General features: G+C 38.8%; 1 protein-coding gene across 3 annotated transcripts in view; it reads left to right on the forward strand.

The window, feature by feature from the left end:
• Positions 1–3,988: 3,988 nt before the first annotated feature.
• The window catches only part of kn (EBF transcription factor knot), an 81,181-nt gene continuing 70,158 nt past the window's right edge, over positions 3,989–15,011 (forward strand). For all 3 annotated transcript variants that reach the window (XM_085489188.1, XM_085489189.1, XM_085489187.1), the window contains exons 1-2: positions 3,989–5,126; positions 10,706–10,859. In XM_085489188.1, the coding sequence (XP_085345314.1) occupies positions 5,056–5,126; positions 10,706–10,859 (225 nt within the window). In that variant the 5' untranslated portion in view covers positions 3,989–5,055. The remainder of the gene's footprint in view (positions 5,127–10,705; positions 10,860–15,011) is intronic.

Below are 15,011 nucleotides of genomic sequence, written 5' to 3' on the forward strand. Positions count from 1 at the left end.
CCTGAGAAACAGGAGGCGGTATTATCATTATAATCACGCATCAATGCGCTGATCAGCGGTATTGTCATACCAAATGCTGAACTCGAGACAGCACGAGAATATACAATGCGGATGAACTATGGTGGTTTTTAAAGCCGCCTTTTTTTTGTGAAACACGCGATCCCGAGAGATGACGTCCCTGCGACGTGGATTTATTCCAAGATTGTTAATTAAGCATCTGAAAATGGAAACATTTAATAATATAGAGAGAAATTATTTTATTCTCTATCATGCATTTAGATAATTCTACATTAAAAATTATGAAATAAAATGATGCTAAAAAAATAATTATTTTAAGCAATATGTTTAAATAATATCAAAAAGAAGTATTGCAAGCATCAGAAGAGCTCTCATTTCTTGTCACTTGTCAATTGAGTTCGATCTCTCGTTTTTGCGAATGCTTACAATTAAAACGGTTGACAGGTGGGGACGTCTCGATTTAATATAGACGAAAATAATCAGAGGACCACTTCACGAATCGTGCAAGTGCAACTGCAAACAAACTCTATCATAGAATTCTGGACACTTCGCTATCCCGCGCACATGTTCCGAATTCGCAAGCCTAAGGGATGCCACCCCATATGAGCGTCACATATGTCGAGGTCTCTTCGACAGGACCCTTCTTGCCGACCCATGATGTACCATTACGTACTGGTGGTACCTTGGTGCTTCGATGGCCGTAGGGTGCATCTATACGGATATACTATTACGGTGGGACAAGTGCGGTTCGCTACGGCAACACGCCCGTCTATTTTAGATTTTGCAGAATCATCGATCCATGGTCGTGCGCGAAGTTTACATTGTCGCTGTTTTTGCACCCCCAAACTTCACAATAGGAGAAAATCAAACAGCAATATCTTATAATCTTGAAATAATACCGAAAATCTTAATGACATTAACATTTATGATTATTTTATTATTGCAAAAATAATATGTGTATAATTACGTTAATGAAAAAAATGTATACATAAGATAAATATGATAAGAAAACGATTTTTCATTGAATAAATTTCTTTGGTAAAGATATTTCACATTTTATATTTTTTTAGCTATTATCAATTCTTAACTTTTTTAATAGTTATGCAATATTTCTTTCTGACGACTCGTACTTTAATCAGTAAACATTTTCCTAATTATCGATATGCCAGCTATTGAACTGAATCGAAAATCCGGTTGACAGTTTCATCCCCTTAAGCCGACGACATATGCAGGGATGAATTCCACGTGGAACAAACAAGAAAACCAGAATCTAAATATTATCATAGCCAAATAATAGGCTTAAAAGATAAGTTAACTAATGCAGGATACCTATATCTACGCAAACCGTATAACAATACTAAAAGTCGCACGACCCTTCCAATTGATAATTGGATTTGGCCAATGCGATGATGTGCATTTGACATCATTGGGACATTTAGGAACGTCGATACCGCTTGCTATTGGATTAGTTGAATATTTGAGAGAAAAAAAGTTCTTTTTTTCACATAAAATCTATCAAAAATATTTTTCATTTGATATTTGTATCTCTTTTTTATATTAGTGTTATCAATATCTCTATTAAATACATAAATTGATGCGTTGCAAGAGAAATGGAAATGGAAAAATGAAATATAAAGAAATTCTTACAAGACTTTATTGAAAAATAATAATTCAATTGTAACGGAGGATTCTTGCAAAGCATTTTATTTTTGCAAACTAAAACGATCTTTTTTTATGAACTAAGGCATAACGGAGCAAAGAGCATTTCTAAATAGCTTCTCATACCCCGGAGTCGCGTCATTGACATAAGGTGGCAATGTTACAGGCTGTTGGGCAGCTGAGAGGGATCTCATGAATCACGGCAGGAGAAGAGAAGACGAGCTTCAGAAAAAAGGAGATTGAAACCGGTTTGGCACGCGCGCATGTCGAGTGTTTCGTAATGACGCCTGCAGACCCTCATTAAGCTTCATTATCTTGCCATGTGATAAACATTAATCGGCGACCTCTGACACTTTGCATGTATGGTGGATGTACATTAAATAGTTTCAGCGATTACTCACGGTTAAACTTGATTCCGTAACTAGTACATTATTAGCAAATAAATGAATATTTTAATCTTATTTGAATGCTAGTATTTCTTATAACCAATATAAATGCACGTATATTTTTAATATATATATATATATATAACGCGCAGCGCAATAAATAATGTCCTCAATATTATTTTTGAGTTATATACAATTAAGTTAATCGATAGTATAATAGATAAATACAACAGAATATTCAGAAATGTTTGCAAATGCAAAACAGTCAAAGATGTAGATTCACGGTTGAAGTGGAAAGAAGGGAGAAGAGCCAAATTACCCGGCACAGAACACATTATCTCCACTTGATAGGCCCCATACCCTCAAAGCAGTGGCTCTCCGATGTAAATTGTTCAAACAAGATCTTGAGGAAAGAATAGATTTTCTTCAGACTTTACACTAGTAAGAGGATTGCGAAACACTGCAAGTCTTTTCTTTCTTCTTTCCCTTCTAACTTCGCGATTGCCTTTATTTTCCTCCATCACATAAATTTATTCAAACAAATTCTATAATTACTTTTTCGACCCAACTGCCACTCGACTTGAGATTTATATACTCGATTACATAGTAACGCTTAATGTTTCTGTCGTTTACAGAATGTATATTATAATTTTTTGTAAAGTTTAATCTGTTTAAAATAAAATCAAATTTTTTTATATAAATTCTAACAAACTTACAAATATTTCTAAAAAGTTAACACATAACCAATAGATAATTAAACACTTTTGTCATATCAGAATATATTTTTAAAAACTGCAAGAAATTCTCTGAATAAATGATGAATATGTAACTCTCTACATTGAATGAATATCAATGAATATATCAAAAAAGAGAATTTAATTAAATTTAAAATACGTAAATGAAGAAAATATAATTTTTTTACTATTTAATTAGCTAAGCACCAAATTGATGTATACTAATCGATTTAACAGCAAGTAGAACGGGTGATCTACGACGCGGCGAAGAGAGAGTGAGTTTAACGCCAATAGAAATGGTATGTCAGTTGGTGACAAGACTCGATAAATTCTTGAGGGAAAAGATCACAGATTTCTTTATACTCTGATTATATCCTGGCAAAAACTATGACAGAACGCGAGCACAAAACAATATTTAGAGCAGAATAAAAGATATTTTTGCAATATAGGGTACATCTAAATGTCATTGCGTTAAAATAAGATTCCAGCGAGAAGCTATGTATTACGTTCAGCCAAAGCAATCTAATTTTTTGCTGCACAATATTTAAATCGTTTTAAATACAAGCTATCTACCAAAATCGCATTTTCTTAAGAAAGTAAGTTATATTACTACGGCAAATAATTTTCCAAAAATGTTCTATAATAGCAAAATTTTACATAAAATTATCTCCATCCATACAATTTAGTTTATCGTTAGAAATAATGTGATAAAAATTACGAGAAAATATTTGACGTACTGCAGCTGAAAAATACCTAACTTATCTTACAAAAAATCAATAAAAAATTAAGTTGTAAATTTCATGAAGAAAAATGCATAAAACTTTAAAAAACATTTATTCAAGTACCCGAAAATGCAATTTCTCGATATTTTTAAGAGGTTTAACCCCTTACATTTTTATTCCAAGGAATGGAGCGTCACAGTACCGACCCTGAGGGTAGTGCGGCTCGCACCAGAGTGACAGTCTCATGACGTTGCCGTAGCGGCGCCACAATCCTTGGTATCTGGAATGGGCGTCGAGATGGATACAGACAGCTTCATCCATTGGTCGAGGAACTCGCAGTGGATTGGTGCAAGGCACCAAATGGGTAAAACCACCCCAACGGTATGGTCGCTGCGCGATGTCGTTCTTGGCCGCGCCCACCACTATCCTCAAAGCCCGACCCCACTGGGACCTGCAGGCACGCCGCTAGTGCCGGCCCTGACACATTCGACAAGCGGCTCCGTAACGGGAAACAACGTGCGACTGGGGACCTCGAAGGACCTCTCCGCTGGTCACGAGATACGCTTGAGACGTCTCGGCGACGACGATAATACGTGCCAGGGTGCCTCCGACGAGTGCTCAGATTACCACTGCATTACGTTCACGTGTCCCAATATATCATCATCAAGTAGAAAAAATCGTAAATCAATTTCGAAGAAAGCATCATCATAGAGACGATCGAAGAGAGGGTTGAAGAGATAACGCATGACGTCCGGTACGAGATCTGCGAATATGCGGCGCATCGTGTAGAAAGTGATTAACAACCGGTGATAAAGATCCTCGAGATTTGGCGAGAAGCAACGCGAATCGAGATAGAGAAAGAGAAGAGACACTTTCGCGATTCTGCGCGAGCGAACGAGAACTGTCATCCAGTGAGAACAGTGCATTGTGAGACGCAACCCCTTAGTGCGCGCTCGTATCGCGAACTCGTGGCACGCACGTTTCGGACGCATGTGCATCGACACGCGGTCGGTGCGCCCGGTTTGACGGTGCAACCCGGAACGACGCGACACCGTCAGTGGTGAGCGGACATTCATGCACCGCCACGGGCTACCGGCCGCTGGCGTTCAAGTGATAACAATTCATGCGCGCATCTAAAGAAACGTGGCACCGAACATTTTCGCTCTGACGGAGAGACAACCAGTGGAGTCTCTCGCGGAAGCGCGAAGGGGTGGCGAACGAGGAGGCGACGAAGGTTTCTGCAAAGAGTGGCAACGCGAAGGAGGAAGCCTGTTGCCCCAAGAGAGTCCCTACGGCCTCACCACGCGGTCCGACGAGTGGAGCAGTCTCCTGCCCAGCTCCACGATCGTGGGTGCTGGGGGCTCGGCATGGCTCGGACTCGGCGCCGGGGGTGGTACCGGAGCCACCACGGGAGGCGGAAGTCCCGTCGAGCTCGAGGGTCACTGGGGACGTAAACTGTACGGTGCGAGTGTGGCACCGCCACCCCCGCCGCCTCATCATCATCCACGGGCGCCGTTGGTTTTCGCGCCTCAAGATATGAGGCAGATACTGAAGGAGGAACCTGTACCACGTGCTTGGCCGCAGCCCGCGCTCGCCGACAACGGAACGTGAGTACATCCATGTGTCATTTTTGCATACTCTTTGACAATAAGTAATCGAGACACATGTCAAATTAGATGTACTTATTGCCAGATGTATACAAAATTTATGTTTTATTATTCAAATTATATATTATATTCATTATAAGAATCGAGAAAAAATATATCTAACTATACATTAATGTGGAAATATTTTTGCGTGATACGTTTAAGATATTGGATTCGTCATGAAATTCTTTATTAAATTGTATAACTTGAAAATGCATGTGAGAGACATAACAGTTTCATGTAATTTTCCTTTTGCATTAAACAAGAATTTAAACAAAGGAAATATTTTACACGCAATAACTTTTGTACTAACTTTGTCAAAGAACAAAATTATCATCGCGCGGTAAAATTGTGTTGCTATCAATTTCTAAAATGTGATATTTGTATTTTGATGCAGTATATAAATTATATTTAAAGACATATTGTGCATATTATATTTCTACTTTGTTAATTGTTTGTTAGAAGAAAACAAAGTACACATTGTATAACATTAAAATTGTTTTACTTTTAATTTTTCATCTATTATAATAAATAATCAAAGCTCGTGATAATAAAAAATACAGAAATGTATTCATCTTTCATATAAATTGTGCAAATAAATGCGTGCTGCTTCTATGTTTGCCGACAGTTTGCCGTCGGATCGCACGGCGACCTATATCCCTTCGCATCCCCTAAAACTCGGTATTCACTAGAATTGCGACAATTTTAGATATATTTATCACAAATACACAATCAGAGATCAATTTTATATTTTACAAATATACACATTATAAATTTATCACAGAAAGAAATAAAAAAAAATGATTTAAGAAGATATAATTTATTAACGTAGTAATATAAAATTCACTCTTCTATCATTTATCAACAAATCAGTAAAATGCAATTTTTTCTTTCTTTGCACCATAGAACGGTGAATTGACCCTTTAGATCTTTTTCTTTCCTATTATCATCGTTTCATAGATGATAACGCTGAAAATTGACAGCATAGTTACTGTTGCGTGCTATGAAAACAAATAGTCTCTTTATTTTCACGAGCATATCGTTTCAAATCGCGATGTTACACGTTCCTGCGAACGATAAACCGTGCTTTATTGCAGTTTCGTTTAAAGGATTTGTACAACGTACAAACGACGAAGGCACAAATATCTACTACTCAGCAAGGTAAACCGGGCGAGCCGGCGGATTCGCTAATCCAATAGCGGTTCTCTAACTAATCCCTTCCTCCAAGTACCGTGACACGAGGACCGACCGGAATCGAGTTAATGTAATTGAGAATTTTAGCGCCTTTTGCTCATCGCTTCATCTCGGACTTTCCCCGTACTTTCTCCCTCGTTTATCCAATCGTTCTTTCTGCAGACAATTCTGAAGCCTCTTCAAGAAGAGAGACAACTCTATTTCATTCCGCACTCGTGAAACTAAAGCGCGAATTTTATTATAACTGCTCAGATAGTATTACGTTACAAGATTATTAAAAAATAAAAATATATAAAGAAATATAAGCAAATGAAGAATTAAATTTTAAATGCGAATTAAATATATTTTTCAATTAATTATATATTTGTATAAATATAAATTTAACAGTATAATGAACTTTTTATAATATAATGTACATAATTAAATCGCATAATTTTAGAATCATTACAAACATGATTAAGCAATTGATATGTTACATGATTCAAATTATTTATTGTAAGAAATAATGATAGGCATCCAAATTTCAGAGAGAACATAATTTTTCTTTTTATTAAACTTAATTATATCAATGTTGCGGCAATCAAGATAAATTGTCTTACAAAGTTTAAGAGTCGCAAAATGTTAAGCGTCAACTTTCGCCTTCATGGAAACTCAAGCTGGAAAGTTTCGTTTCCTGCTGCGAAGAACGGTTGTACCACACAACTGCGTTACATCGAAATCAACTAGAGAGAGAAAAGAGAGGAGAGGTTTGCGAAATTGTTTTAAAACTCCCGCGAAACAGAGGCATAAACTCTCACGCTTTTTAAAAACCCCTAAAAAAGTTTTCCACCTAATGAAGCAATAAACTACCGCACTCGACGGAAGGGACTGTCGCGTAGCAAAAAAAACGTATGACTTCGCATATGAATCAGAGATAAAAAAGAAAAAACGAATGGGAGAAAAATTGCAATCGATCTTCGAAACGGTTAGTTGTCTGACAAATCTGGGGAAAGACATATCGCAATACATATATGTATCGCTCTTTCAGTATCATAATACGTTTGCATTTTATAATATAAAATAATAAATAATGTTTATATATTTATAAAAAATTATTAATTAAATTGTATATATATACATATATTATATTAATTATATTTAAATTTATAAATATATTTAATAATTGAATATACTAGCCGATTAAAATATAAATACTTTAATATGAGAGCTTTAATTATTTTAGCTTAATTAAAATCCACAAAAATTATTTATTATATCGCGAACATTCTTACGCAAAATATTCGTAAAATATACATACTTGTCGTGCGTCTATTAATAACTAATGTATCATTTTTATGCAGAAGAAACATTATGAAACGATGAAACATGCTAAATTGAACAACGCTCGCATTAACACGTGTGCTCATAGCAAATTACATTCGGATATATTACAAATTGCTCATTATCTCCGCGCGCATTATGAATCGCGTTGGGTGCGAGCGTAAACAGAGAATGTGCTTCGGGTAAACTCGCAATAACTAATATAACGCCCGACGGTGCGTATTACCCGCGGATTTATTGTAATTCTCTACGATTGCTTTATCCGTGAATTCGTAACCATATCAGTGCGGGTTCGTATTATCCGCATATTTCATTCATAATGTACGGCGCGCGCGGAATAGCGTAGGTCGCATTTCGTGTATAAAGTATAAGCAATATCGATCATTTATCTGACAATCCGCCGCTCTCTCCAAATGCTTCGTCGCAGATTATGCTTCGTCATCGTTTAAATGTCGATTATACGTCGTTATATCCCGGTCTCTGAATGATATCACAGATTTCACGGAAGCGAAAAAGCTCCATCGTATAATTTTTTCCTAACGCGATACATAAAGCGCAATTCTCCTCGTAACTTCATATCCGCACGGTTCGTAAATCGCGCGTATGTCTCGCCTTTATTCGCTTTTATTCATCACATAATCGTGCGAAATAGTCACACGTAATAAGTTCACGCAGAATTTTTTTCTCGCGACATCGAGACGTTGCGTTGGGAGCGAATTATATCTTCCCGCGTATTTTGCACCGCGTTATTTGCGTATTTGAATACACGTCGCGCTTTGGGATATCGGGATGTGCAAATCGAATCGAATCGCACGATTTTAGTTAAAAGAATAATCATCGCGGTGGAATAACGGTGGGGGATCGAATGATTCGCAGGTGCCCGAAACGAGCACCGGGGCGTTATCTGCCAGCCGAAAGTGCGCGGGTGGCAAATTGCACGCACGAATACAGTAAACGCGAATGGAGCCCGTAATTATCACCTCGGTGTCGGTCGGTAGGGCGAGCAACACGCGCGCACCTATAAGCGCATGAAGCGCGTTACACTCGTGTATTCGTGCAACGTAACTCATAAACGTTCATAAACGTTGAGCGTCCCGTACGGCGCTCATACTACGAGAAATAACGCAAAAACAGTCGTTTAAGGAACGAATGTATCGATAAAAATGTTGATTTTTTTTTCTTATGCTATATGTTTGAAATTATGACGTTTAAAATTAACAAATTGCGAATTTGCATGTTTTTTTTTCTTCTCTTCTAAATTTACATCTTCCTCAAGCAAGTATTATTTGTTGAAAATTGAATTATGAAGAATTGCGCACATTACCACGATCTTCAATTTAATCATTATTAAATTTTACCAAACGTTCCGACTATTTTGGGATATATATTCATTTATCAAATATTTAATTACAAAATTTTTTTTGAAAAAAAAATTGTAATTACACAGCTTGTACTATTTTTTATTTCTATTTTCTCTAACGTTTTGTGTATAATATATGTATATAAAATTTTAAATAACTTAACAAATACAATGTAAATTTAAAATGAAATGAATTCCACCCTAAAGAAATTTACGCGTAAGTTTTGCACGCACCGATAACCGCATACGCATTATTGTCACGTTAGAGAGATACAAACTGCATGCGTATGCGCGGTTTTCCGCAATCCTCGATAGTCGCCTCCGAAAAGGCGTGGTGGTGCATCGGTGCGAGGCGATAATATAACGGTATACGGCGGAACGTGCCTACACGTTATACAGGAATTGGTGCATGGCAAACGGGGCAAAATAATCGGACGTCGAGAGTTATGGGGCGCGAACCGGCGACCGGTTAATCAGCCACCGATAATTATCGACACGGGCAGTACATCACTCCCCTTCCTCCACGGAAACGCGTCCTCCCTTTGCCGTGATCCACCCCGTTTGTTCCCGAAAGCCCGCGCTCCATCCACCACCTCGCGTTTCCACCCCCTAGACCTGCCGGCGGCTCGGCATCCCACCACCTGGCGTGACAAACGCACCGCCGATACCATCATTTATTTCGCAAATGTGCTGCAAAACTGCCGCTATTCATTTTCGGTCCAGTCGATTCAGTTTTCCGCTCCGAGGGTCCGCCCTGATGGCTCTGTGCGCGCGGCTCTGTGCAGTCGTGCGATGGTTTTATCGTTTCGCGACGGCACGATCATGCACACACAGAACCGGCGCCGATAATGCGATTTCTCGGCGGTGATTTTTAACCGCCGAGCGCAATAAACGTTCTGCGGAAAAATTCGAAAAATCCGCAATCATATTTACTATGAATCGACAACGATTCATTGCTGCGATCCGGGAAGAGTTTCGCGCAGCCTATATTTTATAATTTTACAAAAAGAGGATTAACGGAATGAAACCGAAAGAGCTTTCATCAATAATGATAAAATTGAGACCGTGTAATAATCACTCTATCGCAAGCATTTTAATTATTAACATCAGTATATGAAAGAATGAAGGGTAAAACGGTGATAAAGACCTCCGAGTATTACGAGATCTATTCGCATCGAGTGATACTGATATCCTGACGCAAACTAGGCAAAGTGCAACGAAAAGGGGACTTTCCGTGCCATTACTCAAAGATGGCATTGGAGTCCGGCGGCCTAATCTCGGCACATGAGACCTTAATGGGATTTTAAGGCGTCGAGGCCACCTGCGCGCTTCCCCACAGTCGACCTCGTTTGTCTTTTCTCTCTGCCAGTTTGCGCATTCTTATTCCACTCAAAGACTGATACATCTATTCGACTCCATGGAAGAACATAACGTTTCACTTGACTTTAAGGATTGCCAAATTGTTGCCAAAGATCATTTGTGCGCTTGTTGTAATAAAAAAATTAGTATTATCTTTCTGCTATCCTATTAAATATTTAAAAATCTTTACTTTAAATTAGCGTAACAAAATGTGCTTTTTTTATCAAATATATTTAAATTCTAATGCAAAACAGACAATTATTATGGACGGTATTCTAAACTGTGTTATATCTGATTGATTGAACAGGGTTGGCGTGGGCCGGGCACATTTCGAGAAACAACCACCGAGCAATCTGAGGAAAAGTAATTTTTTCCATTTCGTAATCGCACTTTACGATCGACATGGCCAACCGATCGAGATTGAGAGGACGTCGTTCATGGGTTTCGACGAGAAAGATCAGGTAAATGATTTCTACTATATTCGCACTTGATTCTTTAAAAACTTCCAAGACCGTCTGATCGACCGATAAATCGCGGGACGCGAATTACTGTCCTAAATCGTGACAGCGCAAAAGAAAAAATGATCTGCCGCGAAAAAAGCTCGTGGAGAAGAGCCCGATCTCTCGCGTCGAGACATTTTTCTTTCACGAAGGCGCGCGTCGATGGCGGCGAACGAGTTTGCGAGCACCTACCAGCGGTGGAAATGACGATGGAGCGACGATAGCGAGTGATAAGTTCGGAATTTCAATGCTTCGGCCTAACCGCCGCTCTCCCGGGAGGCCGCGGATGGAAAAAAGGAGAGGACGATGAGGCCCTTTATGACGCCAGGGAATATCGTGCAAGCGCAAGCGCAGCGCGCGCGCGCTTATCTCGATAATTGCCGTTTCCATCGAGGCCGGCGTCAAATATTAAACAGCGACGCCTACGCGTGTGTGTACGCGTATCGATAGTCGCCCGTATAGAATCCATAATCCGGCGTCTCTTTTCCGGCAATTAGTCGGACGAGCGAGAAATCCATCGGCCGCGTGAGAAATGGATGGACGACCGCGATGCAGGATCGGTCACGCGAAGCGCGAATGACCTACGAATAATAAAGAGGCGTCCTGAGAGGGTCTCTCGTCGTACCTTCGATCGGAGATTACGCTTTGACGAGCGTTTGTTAACCGGGCACTCGCGCGAGAAATATCGGCCTTCATATATACGGGAAATTACCGTAATTGCCGACGATACAGTCTATACAGCTAATTATATAACAATGAATTTTTTTTCTGTCATACGCTTTTATATATTTTATGACGCGATATGCTCATATGTATAATATAGATGTATATGCGAAAGGGCATTTTGCTCGTATACCTTTAAGACCTTTCACGTTATGGCTATGAAACGCGACGAAGCTATTTTTTTACGCTCAATTTCGCTGTCCTGGATACCACAAGTCAGCTCAGAAACAGTGCTGTTATATAAAGATAATATTTGAAACGATCATCTCGCGCAAAAATTATAATACAATTATAATCATACCAGATTTTACGTCTAAATTACGCGGACTTTGGACACACGATAATTGAAACACCTAAATTGTGACTCTATATATACGAAAATTAAATGGCAGCTGCTAATTGTATATACTTTTCCAATCGGCAAGGAATAACGCGCAATAATTCACATCGATTCAATGAAAATCATCAAACAGCTGTGAATCCAAGTTCGTAGAGTTATTGCAATCCCGAAAGAATCTCTCGAACGGGACGCGATTGTCAGCGTTCAGTCATCGTTAGAGCTCCACTTTCTATTGGTCAATTAGTATAGCTGTTTAAGGAGAAGTTAACTGCCGCCGCGCGACGCAGCATCCATTCTTGCGCAAGAGAAATCGTTACGTCGAGAGATCTCTCGCGAATTTGCACAAGTATATATATATATATATATATACATCTCCAGTATATATACGTATACGCAAAACAACCAGCATGCAGCGCGTTTTATGGCATTACATCGATCGATCGGATCTACATTAAATGCAATACGTAGCGAGCCATAGTGCACGCTATCGTATACATATATATGTGTATGTACCAAACAACCGACGGAAATCCAGATGCACGACACGAGGACGAGCCAAGGTCCACGCGCGTATAAATTATCGAAATGTAATCCCGGCCGTAACCTCTGAAATTCTGGCAAGTCCCGTATAACGACGACGTCCTGTCGGAAGTCCCTCTGTCTCTCTCTCGTGTCTCTCTGTGCTTTTCTCTTTCTCTTCCTCTATACCCTAAGGTAACGAGGTATACTCCCCCTAATAAATCTATCCGCCATAAATCGTCGGCTAATTCGACAGGAAGGCGTATAGATCGCGTTCTCGGATGTAGGATTTAAGAATGTAACAAAGCGCGACTGCCGAAGGTTGTGAAGTTGGGCAAATCGAAAATTGGATTCCACCAATAATTCCATCTGTAATGTGCATGAAGAGACAAAATAATTAATATTTAATATTACATGTAATATGAAAAAATAATTAGAAATTTTATCTTACGTTATATTATAATGATACTTCTAATAATACTAGTGATTCAAAAAATTTCTTGCAGTCGATTTGATATAACAGATATAATATACATTGAAATTCTATTCCTAATACAAATTTTTTTATTCCAATATTGGATTTGCAAAAAGTTTACGTAAAACGAATATTAATATTCTCTTCTTATTCTTGTTACACTGTTCTTTTCAGCATCTGTCGCTTCATCTTTCCACAAATCTATAACGCTCCCGCTCGTTCCTCTCTCCTATCCTGACCTTATAATACGTGCATAATTTATGTTGTCGGGACAGTTGCATCGTTGGCCTCCCTATTAATTAGGGTCATGCACCGCGGACATGCATCAACCCCGTGCCGAGTTCGTACCTCGAACCACACACCTCCGGCCCATTGCCGATCTTAATCGGAATTGTGTTTTACTACAGTTATAGCGTAGAAATATTTCCGTCAAGAGCTGCTGTGTTGTATCTTAACGCGAGAAATATAGCACATATTTAAAATTATGCCGAAGATATTAATAATTGAATTAAAGATTAGTAATAATTATTTACAGCATTCCCTAGAAATGACTGATAAAAATCTCAAGAGCATATTTTATCTTTATTTACTGTAAGAATAAAAATTACAACATCACAATTGACATATAAAATTTGTGCGTAAGTAATGTCAAAATGATTGCTTGTCACGGATGACAATATACAAGCAGGTGAATTGAGAGATCTCGCTAAACTCGATGCAACCGATGAAAAAAAAATGGTTCTAGATAAATACCTAGTATTTTCCCGTTCCGTCCGCTTTTTGCCCGCTTTAATTAAAAAGTAGTCGAAGAGAGAGAGCTGGCTCGACCTATCCGCGTGTATATCTGATTAACGTCCGTCCGTCGTGCGCGCCGGACGAATTTAGAGATTAATGGTTGCGACGAACACTGACGACAGGGAAGAGCTTAATGCGTGCGCTCGGTCGGGCGGTGCCGCGCGCGCGCGGCGGAAAAAAAGGGAAGGAAGACGTCGTCGGTCAGACGCCGATCAGCGAAGTAGTAGGGCCGATTATCCGATGATGCGGATGTGAGCGGAGAGAGGGGAATATTTCGTTAGAAAAATGATCACTTCTCTCGTTCGTTCGCCGAGAAATCTTGCGATGGATTTATGCGGTGTTCTTATTCGCGTCTCTACTATTCTCGGGCTTAAGCTGATAAGCTATAATCTTGATATCTCTCCTACGGAACTCGTCGAAATGGAGCGACTGATACAGTCGAGTTTGAAATATAAGAGAGTTTTAAAAAAATTAGATTGTCCATGACAAACCTAAAATGTCGTAAAAAAATTAATATTAAATTAATTTTTTTTTTTTTTATATATCCTGAATAATTTTTATTTATATTTGAAAAATTATTACGCATGTATTTATATCCAAGAATTTATAAATATGAACATATTTAATATCTATATAACTTTACTATTTGTGATTAGGTAATTAAAATTTGTATATATTCTTTTTGAAATAATACCTATATAATTTAATTCTCTATATTTGTGAAATACATTCTTTTATAAATATGGCAATCAACGTATCGTATTAATTCATCTAAAAAAAAAAACGATACAATTTATGAAAGGTTAACACGATCTATATTAGAGAAAAATTCTATATAATTGAGTAACATCGCGTTTCTGCGCGGACAGAAGAATAACACAGCGTGACAAAGTTTTACTACACATCTATGCGCGTAATTACGTTAATTTGACGTAGAATCGATCGGACTGCCAACGTTTATTCTCGAAGCGAAAGGTCGTATGCACGACTAAAAGTCGTGGTTGTGGCGTGGAGAGGGAAGAGAGAGGGGTACAGTCGTGGGTGTACCAGCGACCATGATGTTCCGGGGGTTGGTAGTTGAAAATGCATTACCGCGGTCGCGGCATATGGCACGATGCACGCATGACTCGTCAACGGGGCAGGATGATAATTATGCATCGCACGCCATACGTAATGGCATGGCTCTTACCGGCGCATCAAGAAATTAATAATTAGCGTGAGGTGGAGCAGGCTGGGCACACACAGGCGTTGCGTCACGATG

The sequence above is a fragment of the Nylanderia fulva genome, unplaced genomic scaffold, assembly GCF_048542155.1.
Source record: "Nylanderia fulva isolate GAGA-0341 unplaced genomic scaffold, ASM4854215v1 Scaffold8, whole genome shotgun sequence".
Taxonomy (NCBI): domain Eukaryota; kingdom Metazoa; phylum Arthropoda; class Insecta; order Hymenoptera; family Formicidae; genus Nylanderia; species Nylanderia fulva.